Here is a 17,911-nt window from a genome sequence, read left to right on the forward strand (position 1 = left end):
TATTTTCAATGATAACTGCTGCTTAGTTCGTCTTATAAAAGCGAAAGATACAGAGTGACGTGTGTAGATGACGTGTTAGATGGAGGGCATCCAGAACTTTATGAGGTCTGGTAGTTTGCCAAGAGCAGGTGCGGGGTGAAGTGAGGACAGGGGGAGTCCTGAACTTTGTACAGAGTTGGCAGAGCATAAAGACTGTTGGCAATTTGCTACAATGACGTTGTGGGAGGAGCGTTGGGAGGAGTTACGATAAGAACAGTGTGGGTGATTTGCCAGAATGAGGTTTGAGGAGGAGTTGTAGGTGGAGTAACTGTGTATAAAATGGGTGTAAAAATGACAGTCGGGGTTCAGTTCTGGAGAACTGATCCGGCTTTATGCGCTGCTGCTAATAAAGTCTGATTTTCCTGAAGATCTTGCTGCCGTGGTGTCGTCTTTTCCCTCACGAAGATGTTTTTCGACAAATTGAAGATTTGGACTCTGTCGTTCCCTAGACACGACACAGGAAGCAGACATTGAAGTTCCAGATGGAATTCCTGGACAACGCAGACACAGGAAAGTGCCAGCAAAGTTCAAATACTGCTCCACATCTGTAACAGAGTCTGAAGGAGTACTACCATGAAAAAGTGTGTTTCACTTTCTTGGATACCATTATATGGTTCAAAAGGAATGAAGACAGCTGTACTTAAAATCCTGTCATCACTTCACTGCCTGACAGTACCAACAACCTGGGGAAAAATAGGAGATTCACCAGCTGTTCAAGCAGCACATTTCCAAGAAATGATGTCAAATCAATTCTCAAGTGCATCATGGACAAAAATGAGTAATGTGTCAAGAACATTTTTAAGATAATGTTATAAGTTATATAATTGCTATTATTTTATATAGATTTTCTCGATTCTCTGCAGCAATTGATGCAGCCCTCTCCATCGCTTCGAAAAAACTAGGTGAAGCAATTATGAGGCTAAGAAATAAGGGGAAAAACAGGCTAAACAAATGGCTTACCAAAAGTGCTTTGTTATATGCAACCATTTCTTTCACTGATCTTTTTATGTTGTCATCTCATGTCAGGTAATTTTGTGCATATTGTGTACACAGCAGCATACCCTCATACGGCTGCCATTTGTGCTGCAAGTTTTATGCATGCACATCTGGCATGGATGTCCTTAGAAGTGAAATGCATTCTTGGATGTGCTCCATTAGGTTTCTTTTTTTGATACCGCTAAAAATTCTGCCCTTGGCGCCCTCTAAAATGAAAGATATTTGCAAAAAAATAATTATTCAAAACAATGTTTGGATGTGTCTGTTGATTGGTCTCTACCTGTCTTCGTAGATTGCAGCTTCACTGGATGAGCAGGCCTTCACAGAGGCCTGGGGTAAAAAAGCTAAGGAACTCTTCAGTGATGCTCTGATGGACAGTTTTACGAACCCTAATTTGAAGAAACTGATCAAGAAGATCAATATTCTTGGAGCTGCAAACCTACCCCAGAAAGAACGAGAGAAGGTATATTTTCATACTTCCTGTCATGTACTAAATACAAACACAGCAATTGAACAACAGTCACTACATCCATCAACTTACCCACATTTACTAAACTCTGCAGCATATACCGTCTACTGCCCACAGTATGTACTGTCTATTGATCCAAAGTCTCTATGTTCTCTGCAGGTACAGTTTACTCACCCTCGTTCTATTCTGCATCCTCGTCTGCAGTTTCAGTGTACTGCAATCATTTTACTGTAAACTGACCCAGAATCTATGTATTCAGACAGTATTAGACAGTGCATATCTACACTGATCTGCAAATGAGGGTTTGATCTTTGCCAGTTAACCAATGGCAGATACCTTGATAGCACACTGCGAAGGAATCCCTCACATATAGCGCACACAATGAATGTAATGAACGTAATTTTTTATTCAAATGTGGGGTATTGCATATGATTTTAAATTATGTGTAATATGTCATTTGTGCTTAATTTCAGTACAATTCCATTCTTAGCAAAATGGACAATATCTACTCTACTGCCAAAGTGTGTCCACCAGGTGGGACTGAGAATTGCTGGTCTCTGGAGCCTGGTGAGTACCTTTCATTCTGGAATAGTCATTTCCTGTATGTTTAGCTGTATTAAATTAAATTACATTTCATTTGTGTGATAAGGAAGTAAAATGTCACAAGGCTAAACGTGACTACACCACCCCGATTATAATGGGTAGGGGAGCCCAGCTAGGTACAGCATAAGAAGTAAAAACTTAATATAAAAGATAAAGCTTTTATTTTCATTTATCCATAAAAAGTAGCTGGTTTGGGCATCACACTCCAGCACATCGACCAAGCGACTGGCCCTTGGTGTTACAGGTAGTCTTCCCACCAAATAGTTAGTTAATTAATTAATACACAAAAGAAAAATACAACAATGCAGAGATATATGCACCCAGATGCTATGTCCCAGATGGGCCCCAGTACATACCTTAACCATGTGGCTAGGCTAGGCCCTTAGGGGTTGAGTCACACCAAACAGTTCAGAGTAGGATACAATAGGCCTTAACCCATGTGATGCACTGTATTACTGTATTACTGTATTACTCAAATATAAAATATACTCAGAATAACAAACAGAGAGACATGGCTCAGGCAGTAAGGGCAGTCGTCTGGCAGTCGGAGGGTTGCCGGTTCGATCCCCCGCCCGGGCGAAGTGTGTCGAAGTGTCCCTGAGCAAGACACCTAACCCTCAAATGCTCCTGGTCGGTGCCTTGCATGGCAGCCAATCGCCGTTGGTGTGTGAGTGTGTGTGTGAATGGGAGAATGAGAAGCATCAATTGTACAGCGCTTTGGATAAAGGCGCTATATAAATGCCAACCATTTACATTATGAAAACCTAAAATCAGGCATTTCAGAGTAGCACACCTTATTGAATCTTATTTGAAATTTCATACTTGTTTGTAGTTTTTTGCCTTAAGATACTATAGAATTGACTGCACAAAGTTCAAACGTCAAAATTATACTGATTAAATGATATTGAATCGTCATTCTCATAATGTCGACTTGTTTACGCAATTACGTCTCTGTCACCATGCAATTTTAGCCTCTGTCACCATGCTATCTTTTTGTTCTCCTGGTCTGAACAGTGCACACTCATTAATTTACTTTCATTTTCCAAAAAAAAAACCAAATCACCATTTCTTTACTTTATGTTGTATTCCTAGTGAGCCAAAAAGGTAACACTGCAAACGGGTCATGATGCACTAAGTGTGTGTGATGTGATTATTTTTTCCGTAATTTTATTAAAAAACTTTCACATATTCTGGCCGGCTCTTGTGGAGCGGCATAATTGGCTCGCTGCTCCAGGGGAGTGACTTAGCAGGGTTAGTGGGATCGTCACATAATTGAGACAAGACGGCTTGGAGAAGGCGTGTCGCTCTCAGGGTATAGGGATTTAAGGGAATAAATAAAATAAAATAATATTTAAGATAGCCATAATCCATATTGGTTTAGGGTTTGCTTTTCACACAACCACCACCAGGTGGCAATTGTGAGGGTAGAGGTTATATCTTCCACCACAGCACTTGATAGCATGGGCTTTTCTTATATAACTTTAAAAAATTTAAATTGAGGCGGCACGGATGGTCCTGGGTTCGAATCCCCGTCGGCCAGGGCCTCTCTGTGCGGGGTTTGCATGTTCCCCCCGTGTCTGCGTGGGTTTCCTCCCACAGTCCAAAGACATGCAGGATAGGCTGATTGGAGAGTCTAAATTGCCCATAGGTATGAGTGTGTGAGTGAATGGTGTGTGTGCCCTGCGATGGACTGGCGACCTGTCCAGGGTGTATTCCTGCCTTTCGCCCAATGTTTGCTGGGATAGACTCCAGCCCCCCTGTGACCCTGTTCAGGATAAGCGGGTTAGGATAATGAATGAATGAATGAATGAAATTTAAATTGATCTTATAGTGGGACATTTGCTGTTTATGTATGGTTAGACAGAAATGTTTGGTGCCGTTGACCGTAATTGAATGCTTCTGTTTTTATCATTCTACCAAGTAACCTACTGTTGAAAAGTGAATTGTATGGGTTAGTGCTCTTGGCTTATGCTAGCTACATCATACTAACCTCATATGGGGACCAGTAAAAGCCAACAACACACTAGCACTTACTTCCTGTTAGTTTTATCACCACTGCTGTGGATAAACCACATTGTCTGTGAGAATTGTTTTGTTAATGCCCCGTGCATAGAGGGCATGTGTTCATTTTACTGAATTTGCCAGGAAGATATGTAGATTATGATTAATATTCCTTATTAATATTCCTTTTTTAAAACACTTTGATTGATGTGAATTGGTCCAATACTTATAGTGAAAATGACAACATCCCTGTCTTCAGAAGACCGTGTTAGCTCACGATGGTCCAAATACCGCTGTATAAGCCACATCATCGTCAAGGAAATTGTCACGTGATCATTTTTGTTCTGGTTTTGTGGCTATGTGCAGCAGTGCGTAGCCCACATGAGATTGATTGTGAAAGACGTTTGCTTTCTGAATTCACTATTTATTTTGAAAACTAAATTGCACACTATACGGACATTCACATAGGGATTAGTAATTAGTGAATAGTGAGCCATTTCGGATAGTGAGCCAAAAGAACAAATATTGTACCACTGTACAAATACTTACAGACTGTACTGTAACGTAAACATGCTATATAACAAAGAAATAATGACAAACTGGCACATGTCAATTGTAACCCATTTTCTCACACAGTAATATAAGCACATATGCGAAAATGTGTTTATGGGAGATTCTACAATTAGGGGCACTTAAATTATGAGTTAAAAAATGTATTTCTTTAAACTCTTTTTTCTATTTCAAAAGCTTTATTTAAGTGTTCTGGAACAAAGATCATTTCATAGCTTTGATCATTTTTGATGATATGATTGTCAAAGTTGTCACCGCAAAGTGTCATTACCATTACAAAACCAAAAAACTGATTCCAATGCAAAATGAGACGACAAGCAAAATCATTGCAGTAAATATAGCATGTCCCACATATTTGTAAGTAGACCCGAGATAATATAAAAAAGTCAATATTCTCTAAAAAAAATGCATTGTGACAGTCATGACAAAATGTTTTGGTAATGACAAAGAATGATCACAATCAAAATATTACCATTTATTAATGAATAAAAACAACACACTATAAACACTTAATCTTCACTGAAAAAAACTTGGTAAATGACAAGTATAATTTTTTTGGAGAAAAAGTGGATAGCTAGCATAAAATGTACAAAAATAAACTAAAATGTGTTATTTCTCAACTAAAATACTCAAATAGTAACTTGTTTGGTAATGATGCCTGAATGAGCATACTCTCAGATAAGGAGGTATATATACAGTGCATCCGGAAAGTATTCACAGCGCTTCACTTTTTCCTCATTTTGTTATGTTACAGCCTTATTCCAAAATTGATTAAATGCATTTTTTTCCTCCAAATTCTACACACAATACCCCATAATGACAACGTGAAAAAGGTTTTTTTTTAGATTTTTGTCAATTTATTAAAAATAAAAAACTAAGAAATCACATGTACATAAGTATTCACAGCCTTTGTCATGAAGCTCAAAACTGAGCTCAGGTGCATCCTGTTTCCACTGATCAACCTTGAGATGTTTCTACAGCTTAATTGGAGTCCACCTGTGGTAAATTCAGTTGATTGGACATGATTTTGAAAAATTTCTGCTGCTTTGAAGGTCCCAATGAGCACAGTGGCCTCTATCATCCGTAAATGGAAGAAGTTTGGAACCACCAGGACTCTTCCTAGAGCTGGCCGCCCGTCTAAACTGAGCAATCGGGGGAGGTGGGCCTTAGTCAGGGAGGTGACCAAGAACCCGATGGTCACACTGTGAGAGCTCCAGCATTACTCTGTGGAGAGAGGAGAACCTTCCAGAAGGACAACCATCTCTGCAGCAATCCACCAATCAGGCCTGTATGGTAGAGTGGCCAGACGGAAGCCACTCCTTAGTAAAAGGCACATGGCAGCCCACCTGGAGTTTGCCAAAAGGCACCTGAAGGACTCTCAGACCATGAGAAACAAAATTCTCTGGTCTGATGAGACAAAGATTGAACTCTTTGGCGTAAATGCCAGGCGTCATGTTTGGAGGAAACCAGGCACCGCTCATCACCTGGCCAATACCATCCCTACAGTGAAGCATGGTGCTGGCAGTGGGAAGTTTTTCAGCGGCAGGAACTGGGAGACTAGTCAGGATTGAGGGAAAGATGAATGCAGCAATGTACAGAGACATCCTGGATGAAAACCTGCTCCAGAGCGCTCTTGACCTCAGACTGGGGCGACGGTTCATCTTTCAGCAGGACAACGACCCTAAGCACACAGCCAAGATATCAAGGGAGTGGCTTCAGGACAACTCTGTGAATGTCCTTGAGTGGCCCAGCCAGAGCCCAGACTTGAATCCGACTGAACATCTCTGGAGAGATCTGAAAATGGCTCTGCACCGACGCTCCCCATCCAACCTGATGGAGCTTGAGAGGTGCTGCAAAGAGGAATGGGCGAAACTGCCCAAAGATAGGTGTGCCAAGCTTGTGGCATCATATTCAAAAAGACTTGAGGCTGTAATTGCTGCCAAAGGTGCCTCAACAAAGTAGCGAGCAAAGGCTGTGAATACTTATGTACATGTGATTTCTTAGTTTTTTATTTTTAATAAATTTGCAAAAATTTCAAAAAAACTTCTTTCATGTTGTCATTATGGGGTGTCAGTATGGGGCGGTCTGCAGCCAATTCCTTTCGAGTCAATTTCTTTGAGTTCATGATTGGTTTGTGCTCCGACATGCACTGTCAACTGTGGGACCTTATATAGACAGGTGTGTGCCTTTCCAAATCATGTCCAATCAACTGAATTTACCACAGGCGGACTCCAATTAAGCTGTAGAAACATCTCAAGGTTGATCAGTGGAAACAGGATGCACCTGAGCTCAATTTTGAGCTTCATGGCAAAGGCTGTGAATACTTATGTACATGTGATTTCTTAGTTTTTTATTTTAAATAAATTTGCAAAAATCTCAAAAAAACTTTTTTCACGTTGTCATTATGGGGTATTGTGTGCAGAATTTTGAGGGAAAAAAAGAATATATTCCATTTTGGAATAAGGCTGTAACATAACAAAATGTGAGAAAAGTGAAGCGCTGTGAATACTTTCCAGATGCACTGTAAATCTTCAAATTACTTACATTTCTGGACTTCAAATCATCATGTTTCTGCAATGTCCGGCATGTGCCCCCCTGTCACATCCCTGGCAACCACATAAACGATTGTTTGAAAAAACTGTATTGCTCTCTAAAATGTTTGGCATGATGGTAATGACAGCTAGATGAGGGACAGCAATATTTAACGATAAACATATATAAACCATATTAATTTGAAATGTTTTTTTTCAGTTATTATGACAAAACACAAATGATTAATTAATTTTATTTTATTATTTTGTCATAGAGGAGACTTAACAAAGTCTGGGTTGGGGACCAAATTCAGTGGAATTCTGGCACATTTGACATTTCCACAGACTGAAAAATTGTTCAAATTTAGACAATAATTTTTTGTCATAGCTACTACAACCTAACCCCAACAAAAAATGTTTTTCTTGAAAATCTACCCTGGGAAAACTCATTCAAGAATTCCTCTAAGTGACTTCAACTCTGTCTGAAATCTTGACACCCACATAAGCAAATTAATCAATCAGACATATTTTATGTTTTGCTCTTTAAGGTTTGTGCTGATTAAACCAAAATACATACTTATTCCTGTCATCTTGTTTCCTTATGCTTTACTTTTATTCTTTTGAGAAAATATAGTGGGTTTTGCGTTGGCTGGCTCTTCCATGTAAAAAAACAAAATTTTAACCTCAATATCTCACTCGGTTCAAAACCAATGTCAATGCCAGTTACTACAATAGCAACATGTTTGGGAACTACTGCTATTTTGGTATAACTATATATTTTTTTTTGTGTTACGGATACCCTTAAAAAATGAGCATGAAAACATTAACTCTTTTGGTGCAGTCTGCTATTTACTGTTGCTACATGCCTAAACAAACTTTTGGCTGTCTGGGACAGTGTTACAGAGTATATAATAGCATATCACATTCCATATCAGCCCAATTGGCCAAGCTGATTTATGGATCAAAGTCTATTTGAAAAGACACACATCATGAATAATGTTGCAATGGACTCATGTGCTTCTCTCTCTGTCACTCTTTCCTTGTCTCCACTAGAGCTAACTGAAATTATGGCAAACTCACGGAGTTATAAGAAGTTGCTCTACGCATGGGAGGGTTGGCACAACAACTCGGGTGAGCCCCTGAAAGAGTTCTATCCAGAATTTGTGGAGCTCAGCAACAGAGCCTCTCGCATGGATGGTAAGAACGTCATGCCACTCTCACCAGTAAACCACAGAACTACAGCACACATTATGCATAGACCATTGGAATCATAATTAATAAAAACACTGAATTCAGGTGAAAACCACAATATGTTGAATGCTATGTAGTTAGGTAGAAGCAAATGCAATGCAGAAAATAACCTTTTAGACTTTTAACATTTTGGCTGATTTTCCCTCCCTTTATTTTTTTACTTTAGTCTACCTGTACATTCACCATCAAGCTATGGCCAAATTTTCAGAACAGTCTCAGCTCCAGGAACAAACCATGAAACAATCATTTAATTGTATTATAACTTACACTCAGTGAGCACTTTATTAGGTATTTATTAGATGTATTCCTTTTGCTGCTGTAACCTATCCACTTAGAGGTTTGACATGTTGTGTGTTCTGCGATGCTCTTCTGTATACCACTGTTGTAATGCTCGGTTATTTGCATCACCTGTCACCTTCCTGTCAGCTTCGACCAGTCTGGCACTTCTCTTCTGACCTCTCTCATTAACACACCTTTTTAAACTAAGCAGAACTGCTGCTCACTGAATGTTTTTTTGTTTCTTGCACCATTCTCTGCAATCTCTAGAGACTGTTGTGTGTGAATATCCCAGGAGATCAGCAGTTTCTGAGATACGCCAATCACCCTGTCTGGCACCAACTATCATTCCACAGTCCACAAATCCATTTATAACTGTTCAACAGATCAAGAACCCTCTGCAGGAAGTGGGCATAGATGTTTCAAAGACAACCATCAAGAGAAGACAATGTGAAAATAACCTCAGATAATTAACTACAAGATGCAAACCCCTGGCAAGCCTCAGGAATAGAATGGCCAGGTTACAGTTTGCAAAAGCGTACTGTACAAAGAAAGCCTGTAGAGTTCTGGAATAAAGTGTTATGGACAAATGAGACAAAGATCAATCTGTACCAGAGTGATGAAAAGAGGAAAGTGTCTAGAAAAAAAGGAACAGTTTACGATAATTTCTCAAATTAGTTTTGGACCCCTAACATTGGGGGGACTATGTATAAAAAGGGCTGTAATTCCTACATGGTTCACCCAATATGGATGAAAAACTGCTCAAATGAAAGCTGATAAGCTGCCCTTTAACCACATTTGTTTGTTTTATTTGCTGGTGTACCGAGCGAGATCAACAGCACTGTAGGTAAAGTGCGACAAATGCAAAACAAAGTCGGCAAAATGCTTGAATTAAGTTCTGTATTTTGCAATGAAATCACAAATAGGTAGGAGGCAAAATTATAGATTTTTTTATGAACTTGACCACAAGTGTGCAAAATCTGAGGGTGATGGACCGAACTACTAAAGCTCTATGAAGCAAAATGTAAGCAGTGTACCCTGGTGTCCCTCAGTGACTCCAATCTATCCAAATTGATAAATTGTGCGTCGTTCAACTCAACTGTCAACTGTTTTGACTAATGAAACTCACATCTGCATCATCCCCATGAATAATTACTATCTATTAAACAGCATTGGGTCTTAAAATATCTAGCTGTCCAAATACCTATCCTCCCCAAAACACCATTACTGGTGTAATTCACTATTTTCTCTGATTAGCTGATGTTTTCAATAAAAGCGCACCAGTAAACAAAGCGCACCAACACGAAAACAACATAAGATATGGCCGGAAAAAAAACAAAGAAATAAGCGGTCCCACAGCTTCACGGCGAACGAATAAAGAAACATTATTTTCCAGTTTTAAGACTACGGTGTACAACAAAACAAAGAAAGAACTATGGTTAAATATCGCTCCAGCCCACAGAGAGAGTGGGAAATCATCAGTTTATAAATATAATTTAAAAGGCAATTAGGCAACATGTTCAATAAAGTGCAACATGCATCCTTCGTAATGTACAATTTTATTCTTTGCATAAAAACAGTCGCATTAATATTATTAGCCAACTACAGCTGTAGAAATATTACTGTACATATTGCTTAACAGATTGAGATGTAACTAAGAGCAACAGCTGATTTCAGAGGCTTGCAGTTGTAACAGTGGTGGCCACTAACAGAGTGAGCTGACAACATCGCTAAGGTATAGCTAAGAGTAGTCCAGACCAACCTTGCGAAAGTACAACATACAGAAGGTATACTTAGCTAAGAACATTTCAGGAAACGCGCTGAAACATTAAGGTAGAGCTTAAGGTACAACTTACGAATGCCGTAGTGTTAAGAAGGCTTCGGGAAAAAGCAGCCCTGTACTGTTTTGTTGCAAGGGGATTTCAAAACTCAATCATTCACAAGCTGACCTGGGTATGCCAACACAGTGCTCCAATAGGCTACTAAAAGTGAGTAAGTGTAATACAAATTAGCATTATTAGCAAAGGCTAAAATGTACCTTTTACAGCCAATACATATCAAATATATGACACAAACCAAATTATTTAAAGCAGGAATATGTCATGGATTTGGACCAGCGTCGTTGGCATTACCTGTTCTGTCACATTCAGGTCTCCCTCGTGTAGTCGATAATAAATGATTGCACAAGGATTGGGTAATGGGGAACAAGTGTGTTTAGTATCGCTGCAGACTTTCCTCTAGACACGGTAACGTTGATTTTTAAATTGTTCATTTGAACAGCAAGGGTTAGGGCTTGAGCCAGTTTGTTTGTCTATTACCTGTTAATCACTTCTACTGGTTGCATACCTGTAGAGTGATTGAACATTTGTCTTAAATAGCTTAAATAGCAGTGGAATTTATCAGTAGATTAGCTTTGATTTGATATTGCTTGTGAGCAATTGTAGGCGATTTAAATAGGCGTGTCAGAGCGACACTAGCGTCCCAGTTTGTGATGTTATGTTTCACCCCATCCCAGTCTGCTCTCTCCCTCGAAGACCCCCCCTGCGACGTGGGCCTCCACGCCGTCGGAACCTCTCCAACCTCAGCTACCCCCCCGCTGACCCCCTGTGAGGACTTTGCTGTCACAGGGGGACTATGGAACTGCCAGTCTGCCACTCGGAAGGCTGAGTTCATCCCTGCGTATGCCTCCCTCCAGTCCCTACAATACCTTGCCCTCACAGAGACCTGGGTCACACCTGACAACACCGCCACTCCCGCTGCCCTCTCATCCTCCTTCTCCTTCTCACACACTCCCCGGCCTTCCGGCCGTGGCGGTGGTACTGGTCTTTTAATTTCCCCCTCATGGAAATTCTCTGTTCTCCCCCTCTCTGACCTGTCCATATCCACTTTTGAATTCCATTCTGTTGCAGTATCCTACCCTACTAACCTTTTCATTGCAGTTATCTACCGTCCTCCAGGGCCCCTGGGAAACTTCCTTGATGAGTTAGACACCCTTCTCAGCTCCTTCCCTGAGGATGGCACCCCACTGATTCTCCTTGGAGACTTCAACATCCACCTAGAAGCCTCCCAGGCTGCTGCCTTCCTACCGCTAATCCACTCCTTCGGCCTCTCCCTGCAACACTCTCCTCCAACCCACAAGGCGGGCAATGTCCTAGACCTTGTCTTTGTGAGGAACTGCTCATGCTCCGATTTCACGGTTACCCCTCTGCATACATCTGATCACCACTTCATCTCATTCTCCCTCCCTCTTCCTCCCCATCCTCCTCCTCCTCCCACCCACACTTCCTCAGCCCGCCGTAACCTCCACTCCCTCTCACCCTCTTCCTTTGCCAGCACCGTCACTGCCTCACTCCCCCCTCTCGAATCCTTCTTCAAACTCCCCACTAACTCTGCATCTGCCACCCTCCTTTCATCTCTCTCCTCCACCTTTGACTCTCTCTGTCCCCCTGTCTCAAAGCCACCTCGCACATCCCCTCCCAGTCCTTGGATATCTGACACCCTCCGTACCTCCAGGGCCAGCCTCCGCGCAGCGGAGAGGAAGTGGGGGAAATCCAGGGACGCTTCAGACCTCACGACTTACCAGTCTCTCCTGGCGGCATTCTCTTCCGCTGTCACTGCCGCCAAAGCAAAATACTATCAAACACAAATTCAGAACTCTGGTTCTAACCCCCGGAAACTTTTCTCTATTTTCTCCTCTCTCCTCAACGCACCGCCTCCTCCTCCTCAGTCCTCCTTCGCTGCTGATGACTTTGCTGATTTCTTTGATGAGAAGGTCACAGTCATCCGCAGATCCTTTACAACCACCGCCCCCCTCACTGTGCCCTTCCCCCCCTCTAGGCCCATCCCTTCCTTTTCCACTTTCTCCTCCCCTTACAGACTCTGATGTTTCTCAACTCCTGCTCTGCCACCGCCCTACAACCTGTGCCCTTGACCCTATCCCCTCTTCTCTTCTCCAGACTATCACACCAGACATTCTCCCATTTGTCACCTCCCTTGTCAACTCCTCCCTGTCTTCCGGCTGTTTTCCAGCATCCTTCAAGATGGCCCACATCACTCCTCTGCTAAAAAAGCCTGCTCTGGATCCCTCCATCATCCAGAACTACCGCCCGGTATCTCTTCTTCCTTTCCTTTCTAAAACTATAGAACGAGCCGCTTCTACTCAACTTTCTTCTTTCTTTTCTAACAACAACCCGCTAGACCCCCATCAGTCTGGCTTCAGATCGGGCCACTCGACAGAGACCGCGCTCGTCTCCGTCAGTGAGTCGCACGAGCAGCCTCCCTGTCCTCTGTCCTCATTCTTCTAGATCTCTCTGCTGCCTTCGACACTGTGGATCACTCCATCCTCCTGTCTGCCCTTTCAGCAACGGGCATCTGTGGCACAGCCCTGGACTGGATTGAGTCCTACCTCTCTGGTCGCTCCTTCCAGGTTGCCTGGGCTGGTTCGGTATCGACACCTCGGCCCCTCGCTACAGGAGTTCCCCAGGGCTCAGTCCTTGGCCCGCTTCTTTTTTCTCTTTACACTCGCTCCCTTGGCCCTGTGATCACTGCACATGGGCTATCCTACCACTGCTACGCGGACGATACCCAACTCTTCGTCTCGTTCCCGCCGTCTGATACGCAGGTTTCAGCCCGTATCTCTGCTTGCCTGAGGGACATCTAGAGCTGGATGGACAACCACCATCTAAAGCTCAACCCAGGCAAGACTGAAATGATATTCATCCCTGCTAAATCCTCTCCCCATCTGGATCTCTCCATTTCCCTCGGGGATACCACACTCACGCTGTCACCCAGTGCAAGGAACCTCGGCGTGGTGATGGACAGCAGACTGTCCCTCTCCGAGAACATTGCGGCGGTGACCCGGTCTTGCAGGTTCTTCCTATACAACATACGGAGAATCCGCCCCTTTCTCACCCCCTACTCGACCTAGCTCCTGGTCCAAGCGATGGTTCTGTCCCGCCTGGACTACTGCAATTCCCTCTTGGCTGGCCTCCCAGCGTCCGCCATCAGACCCCTCCAACTCATCCAGAATGCAGCAGCTCGTCTGGTCTTCAACCTTCCCAAATACTCACACGTCACCCCCCTGCTTACTTCCCTCCACAGGCTGCCTTTCATGGCTCGCATCAAATTCAAAACATCCCTCCCTACCTCCCTGTGAACCTTAATTGTTGTCTCTGTGACTTGCTTTGTGTATCGGTATTTTTAGTTGGCTAGGTAAGAAGTGTTTGGAAAATTAACTTTGGTCACTTTTGCTCTGTTTGTTTGTTTGTTCTCAAAAAAAAAAAAAAAAAAAAAATTATTGGCCCTCGTCCTTATCTTTGTTGTACAGGTAGCAGTTGAAATTGTACTTCCCTCTAGGGTCTTTCAGCGCACTTATCCCTGGTTATGGGTATGCACTTTGTTGTACGTCGCTCTGGATAAGAGCGTCTGCCAAATGGCAATAATGTAATGTAATGTACTTGATTTATAAAAGCCTAGTCTTTGCTAGACTTGGGTCTTGTTTGTTCCACTTCATTCCTTTTTTTTGTTTGTGCACCTATGTGATATGAGGTGCAGACTAGAATCATTTGCCCGTGGTGGTGGAGGATATAGGAGCTGAACAGGCAGCAATCCTTCATCATCTTAGGGGAATGATGGTTCGCCTCATCATCACTTTCCTATTTTATATTAGTGCATTGCATTACATTATTGGCATTTGGCAGACGCTCTTATCCAGAGTGACGTACAGCTGATTAGACGAAGTAGGAGACAATCCTGCCCTGGAGCAATGCAGGGTTAAGGGCATTGTTCAAGGGCCCAACAGCTGTGCGGATCTTATTGTGGAACCACTGACCTTGCGTGTCCTAGTCATTTACCTTAACCACTACGCTACAGGCCGCCCCCGTGCACAAATAGCAGTCACGGCAGTCGGAAGACGGGATTCCTTTTGGAACTGAGACCCTGTCTGATTGTTCCATCTGTCAAGGCCAAGAGTAGGTTTTGAGTTATTTCTCCTAGTTTCGTTGATCACTTGCGTTCGCATGCTGTACGTCTACATACTTTGTTTCCACCTAGTTTAAAGGCTACCTTTATCCTTAAAGGTAGCCTGTAGGGAGCTCAAGGTGAGGTTGAGGGTGGACCCAGGAGTACTTAGTCTCTCTTGTGATGTTAGACTAGCTCAGCCTCCCTACAGCATGGGGCAAGTGTAAGGGGAAGACAATGTTCACTGTAGGTGGAAGTTGCTCTTAGCGCTGCTTTGTTTCCCGTATCGTGCTGTTTCCCAGTTTAATCGCCACATTATGTTTTACGTTTCCTGCTTCGTCAGTGAGTTAGAGATGTGATGTCTTGTTTGTCTTTTCGTTTTTACATTGTTGTCTACAGTCCTAGCCTCATTTTACTATCGTCATGCCATTATGATGTGAGGCTTCTAATTTCCTCGCTAGTCAGATTAGACTCACAGCCGGTTCTTCTAGGTTGTTCTTTTGATTGGCTGTGTGCCGGGGAGTTATTTATTCCCTTTCTTATTTTTCCCTTCCTCCCCGAGACGAGGGATACCCCTAGAACATATTAGTGGCTATCCCACGTGTGGTGGGTAACTTGTAGAACCCCCTCTTTTGGTTGCATTTGGGCCTCCAACCGCACTCCATTACAGAATATGTACATTTTCACCATGTTTGTATCCTAGACTTCTTCTCACTCCTTCCCCAAATCCAGTAGATTTGTATGCCTCTCTAGATGCAAAAAAGAAAGATTAAAGCTCATTGAATCAGTATAATTTGCCTTCCTGGAACCGGTGTTGAGTAACCTTGGTGATGTTCTTTGAAATTTCGGGAATTCCGTACATTCGTAATATGCATCCAGGTACTTTTTGACTATGCACATGAAGTATAGTACATTCTCACTGTTCATCACGGTATGTTAAGTACGAATAGTATGAATTTTTTTTTTAATACGATCTCACTAACCTGACAGACTGGTGAGCTTCAGATTGTACCAGCTCAATTTGCTCCACTTCTGTGGTATTTAAGAATGTGCTTTGCTCATGTGACACCTGTCTTCCCTAGGTTTTGCAGATACTGGTGACTATTGGCGTTCATGGTATGAGTCACCTACCTTTGAAGATGATTTGAAAACCCTTTCCAAGCAGGTGGAACCCCTCTACCAGAATCTGCATGCCTTTGTACGTCGTAAACTGTACAATCACTACGGACCCAAGTACATCAACCTCAAAGGCCCCATCCCTGCCCACTTGCTTGGTAAGCTGCTTTAAAAAGGCCTAGAGCAAGCCTTAAAATACAGTACAACCAATTTGCTACTACATTTTACCTTATGCCAAATGTCCTATTACAATGTGCATGTAAATTGTAATCATGATAATGCAGGACAGCATAGTCATACTTGGCTGCTCTGTTAGGCCTTAATCTGACTCTGAGATGCTCTATTTTGCTTCCATAGGAAACATGTGGGCACAAACCTGGAACAATATATATGACATGATGATCCCTTTCCCAAATAAACCCAATGTTGATGCCACAAATGCCATGGTCTCAAAGGTGAGTTTTTTCCATTCTTATAATTAGACAGCTTTAACTCAGAAGGTGCTTTACATCCCCCTAGAGAGATCTGCCGGGCAGCGGGAAATTTGCATTTATTTTGTTTTTTCCACAGTAACTATTTTTTGTTCACACAACCATCACAAGTTGGCAAATGCGAGCACTCTAATCCATAGCGGTCTGAAATACTTGCATTTTCTGACAGTCGGGGGCAGCAGTGCCCGTTTTCACCATGAGGTGCTTGCATTATCATGATCGAAATCACTGTTTCAGGACGTAACTAGTAAATACATTACCAAAATAATCACCATATGGAGGGTTGGCAACATAGATGATACACAGAGTTCTCAGACAGTTCTCTGAACAGTTCAGGTCACATTAACAACTTGGAGATTCAAATCATGGTTATCTTTTGTTTCTATTCATACACAATTCAGATAAATAGTTTTAAATATGGATTTCCTTGTAAGGAGTGCAATTTCTGTCTGTTTTCACAGAATGCGGACAAAAATGCGAAACCACAACTCATCCGATCTCATAATAAACAAACAATAAACAACATTCCGGGCAGTTTGATGATGTGAAGCCTGCGGAGCTAGTTTGGGCTGACAACTCAAGAAGTGTCACCCCCTCACATGTCTAATGGGAGGGGCTATATAAAGCACAAACCGTACCTGTTCAGGCGTAGTTCATTTTGCGCACTCTGCCATGCTATGCTGCCCTGATGCAATCATACAAAGTTGCCCTGCTGCCTGGTTCATCCTGCTTGCTAAAGCCATTGCGCTGCCTGGCTTTTTCTGCTGCCCTTACCTGTTTTAGAATGCTGCCATTGCCCATATTGCATGCGTTGCCACATTTGCTAGCTTGTAGCCACTCCCTGTTTCGGCTGGCTTACAATAGGGAGTGATGAGAGGCAGAGCCGACGGCAAAGTTTGCATTCACATTATACCTCATGAATATTGCTAATTCATTGTGAGTTATTTGACTGAACAGGTTTAAACATCCATTCCGATGTTAATGCAGAATAATGCAGATATTGATTTATGCAGTTATTTTTTGTAGTTACAATTGTACCACACCTCTGTTACAAAGTATGAGGGACATTTGTATGTTTTAATTGTACCTGACCCGTTTGTGATCACATCAAACATAATGCGACTTATTGTAGCAGACAAGTGTATGCTCTCTGAAGTGAAATTTCACAGCTTTTAATCGCATTCCTTTGAGTAATTGAATAAAAAGTGAAATGTAACAAGTGTGCCGGATCTCCTCTACGATAACTTTCACAAATAGCTTTTGTATTGTATGTGGTCATATGGTTTGACCATTTATTGTCGCAATGAAATACTTAAGGGGTTAAAAACTATCACCCCTTTTCTTAACACAAGCTTGAAAATGACATACCCAAAATAAAATGGCTCCTCGTACTCGTGAAACCTTTTGACTTCAGGCACAATCCTGGATCCTTCTGAACAGGGCCCCTTGGGGGCTTGTTTTCCATGAGCCATTTTTCTCTAAATATTACTGTAACAAAGTTACAGATGCTCAAACACAGTGGAGGTGGTAGCTCTTTTTCACACTGAAAATAGCTGCTCATGGCTGTCTGGTGGGCTTAGAAACACAATGGAACGACGACTAAAACATTG

General features: G+C 42.3%; 1 protein-coding gene across 1 annotated transcript in view; it reads left to right on the forward strand.

The window, feature by feature from the left end:
* LOC133122424 (angiotensin-converting enzyme-like) overlaps positions 1-17,911 on the forward strand; it is a 147,058-nt gene that overhangs the window by 34,944 nt on the left and 94,203 nt on the right. The window contains exons 3-7 of the mRNA XM_061232388.1: positions 1,328-1,498; positions 1,978-2,071; positions 8,263-8,406; positions 15,777-15,968; positions 16,168-16,265. Of these exons, the coding sequence (XP_061088372.1) occupies positions 1,328-1,498; positions 1,978-2,071; positions 8,263-8,406; positions 15,777-15,968; positions 16,168-16,265 (699 nt within the window). The remainder of the gene's footprint in view (positions 1-1,327; positions 1,499-1,977; positions 2,072-8,262; positions 8,407-15,776; positions 15,969-16,167; positions 16,266-17,911) is intronic.

This window comes from Conger conger, chromosome 2 (genome assembly GCF_963514075.1).
Source record: "Conger conger chromosome 2, fConCon1.1, whole genome shotgun sequence".
NCBI classification, from domain to species: Eukaryota; Metazoa; Chordata; class Actinopteri; order Anguilliformes; family Congridae; genus Conger; species Conger conger.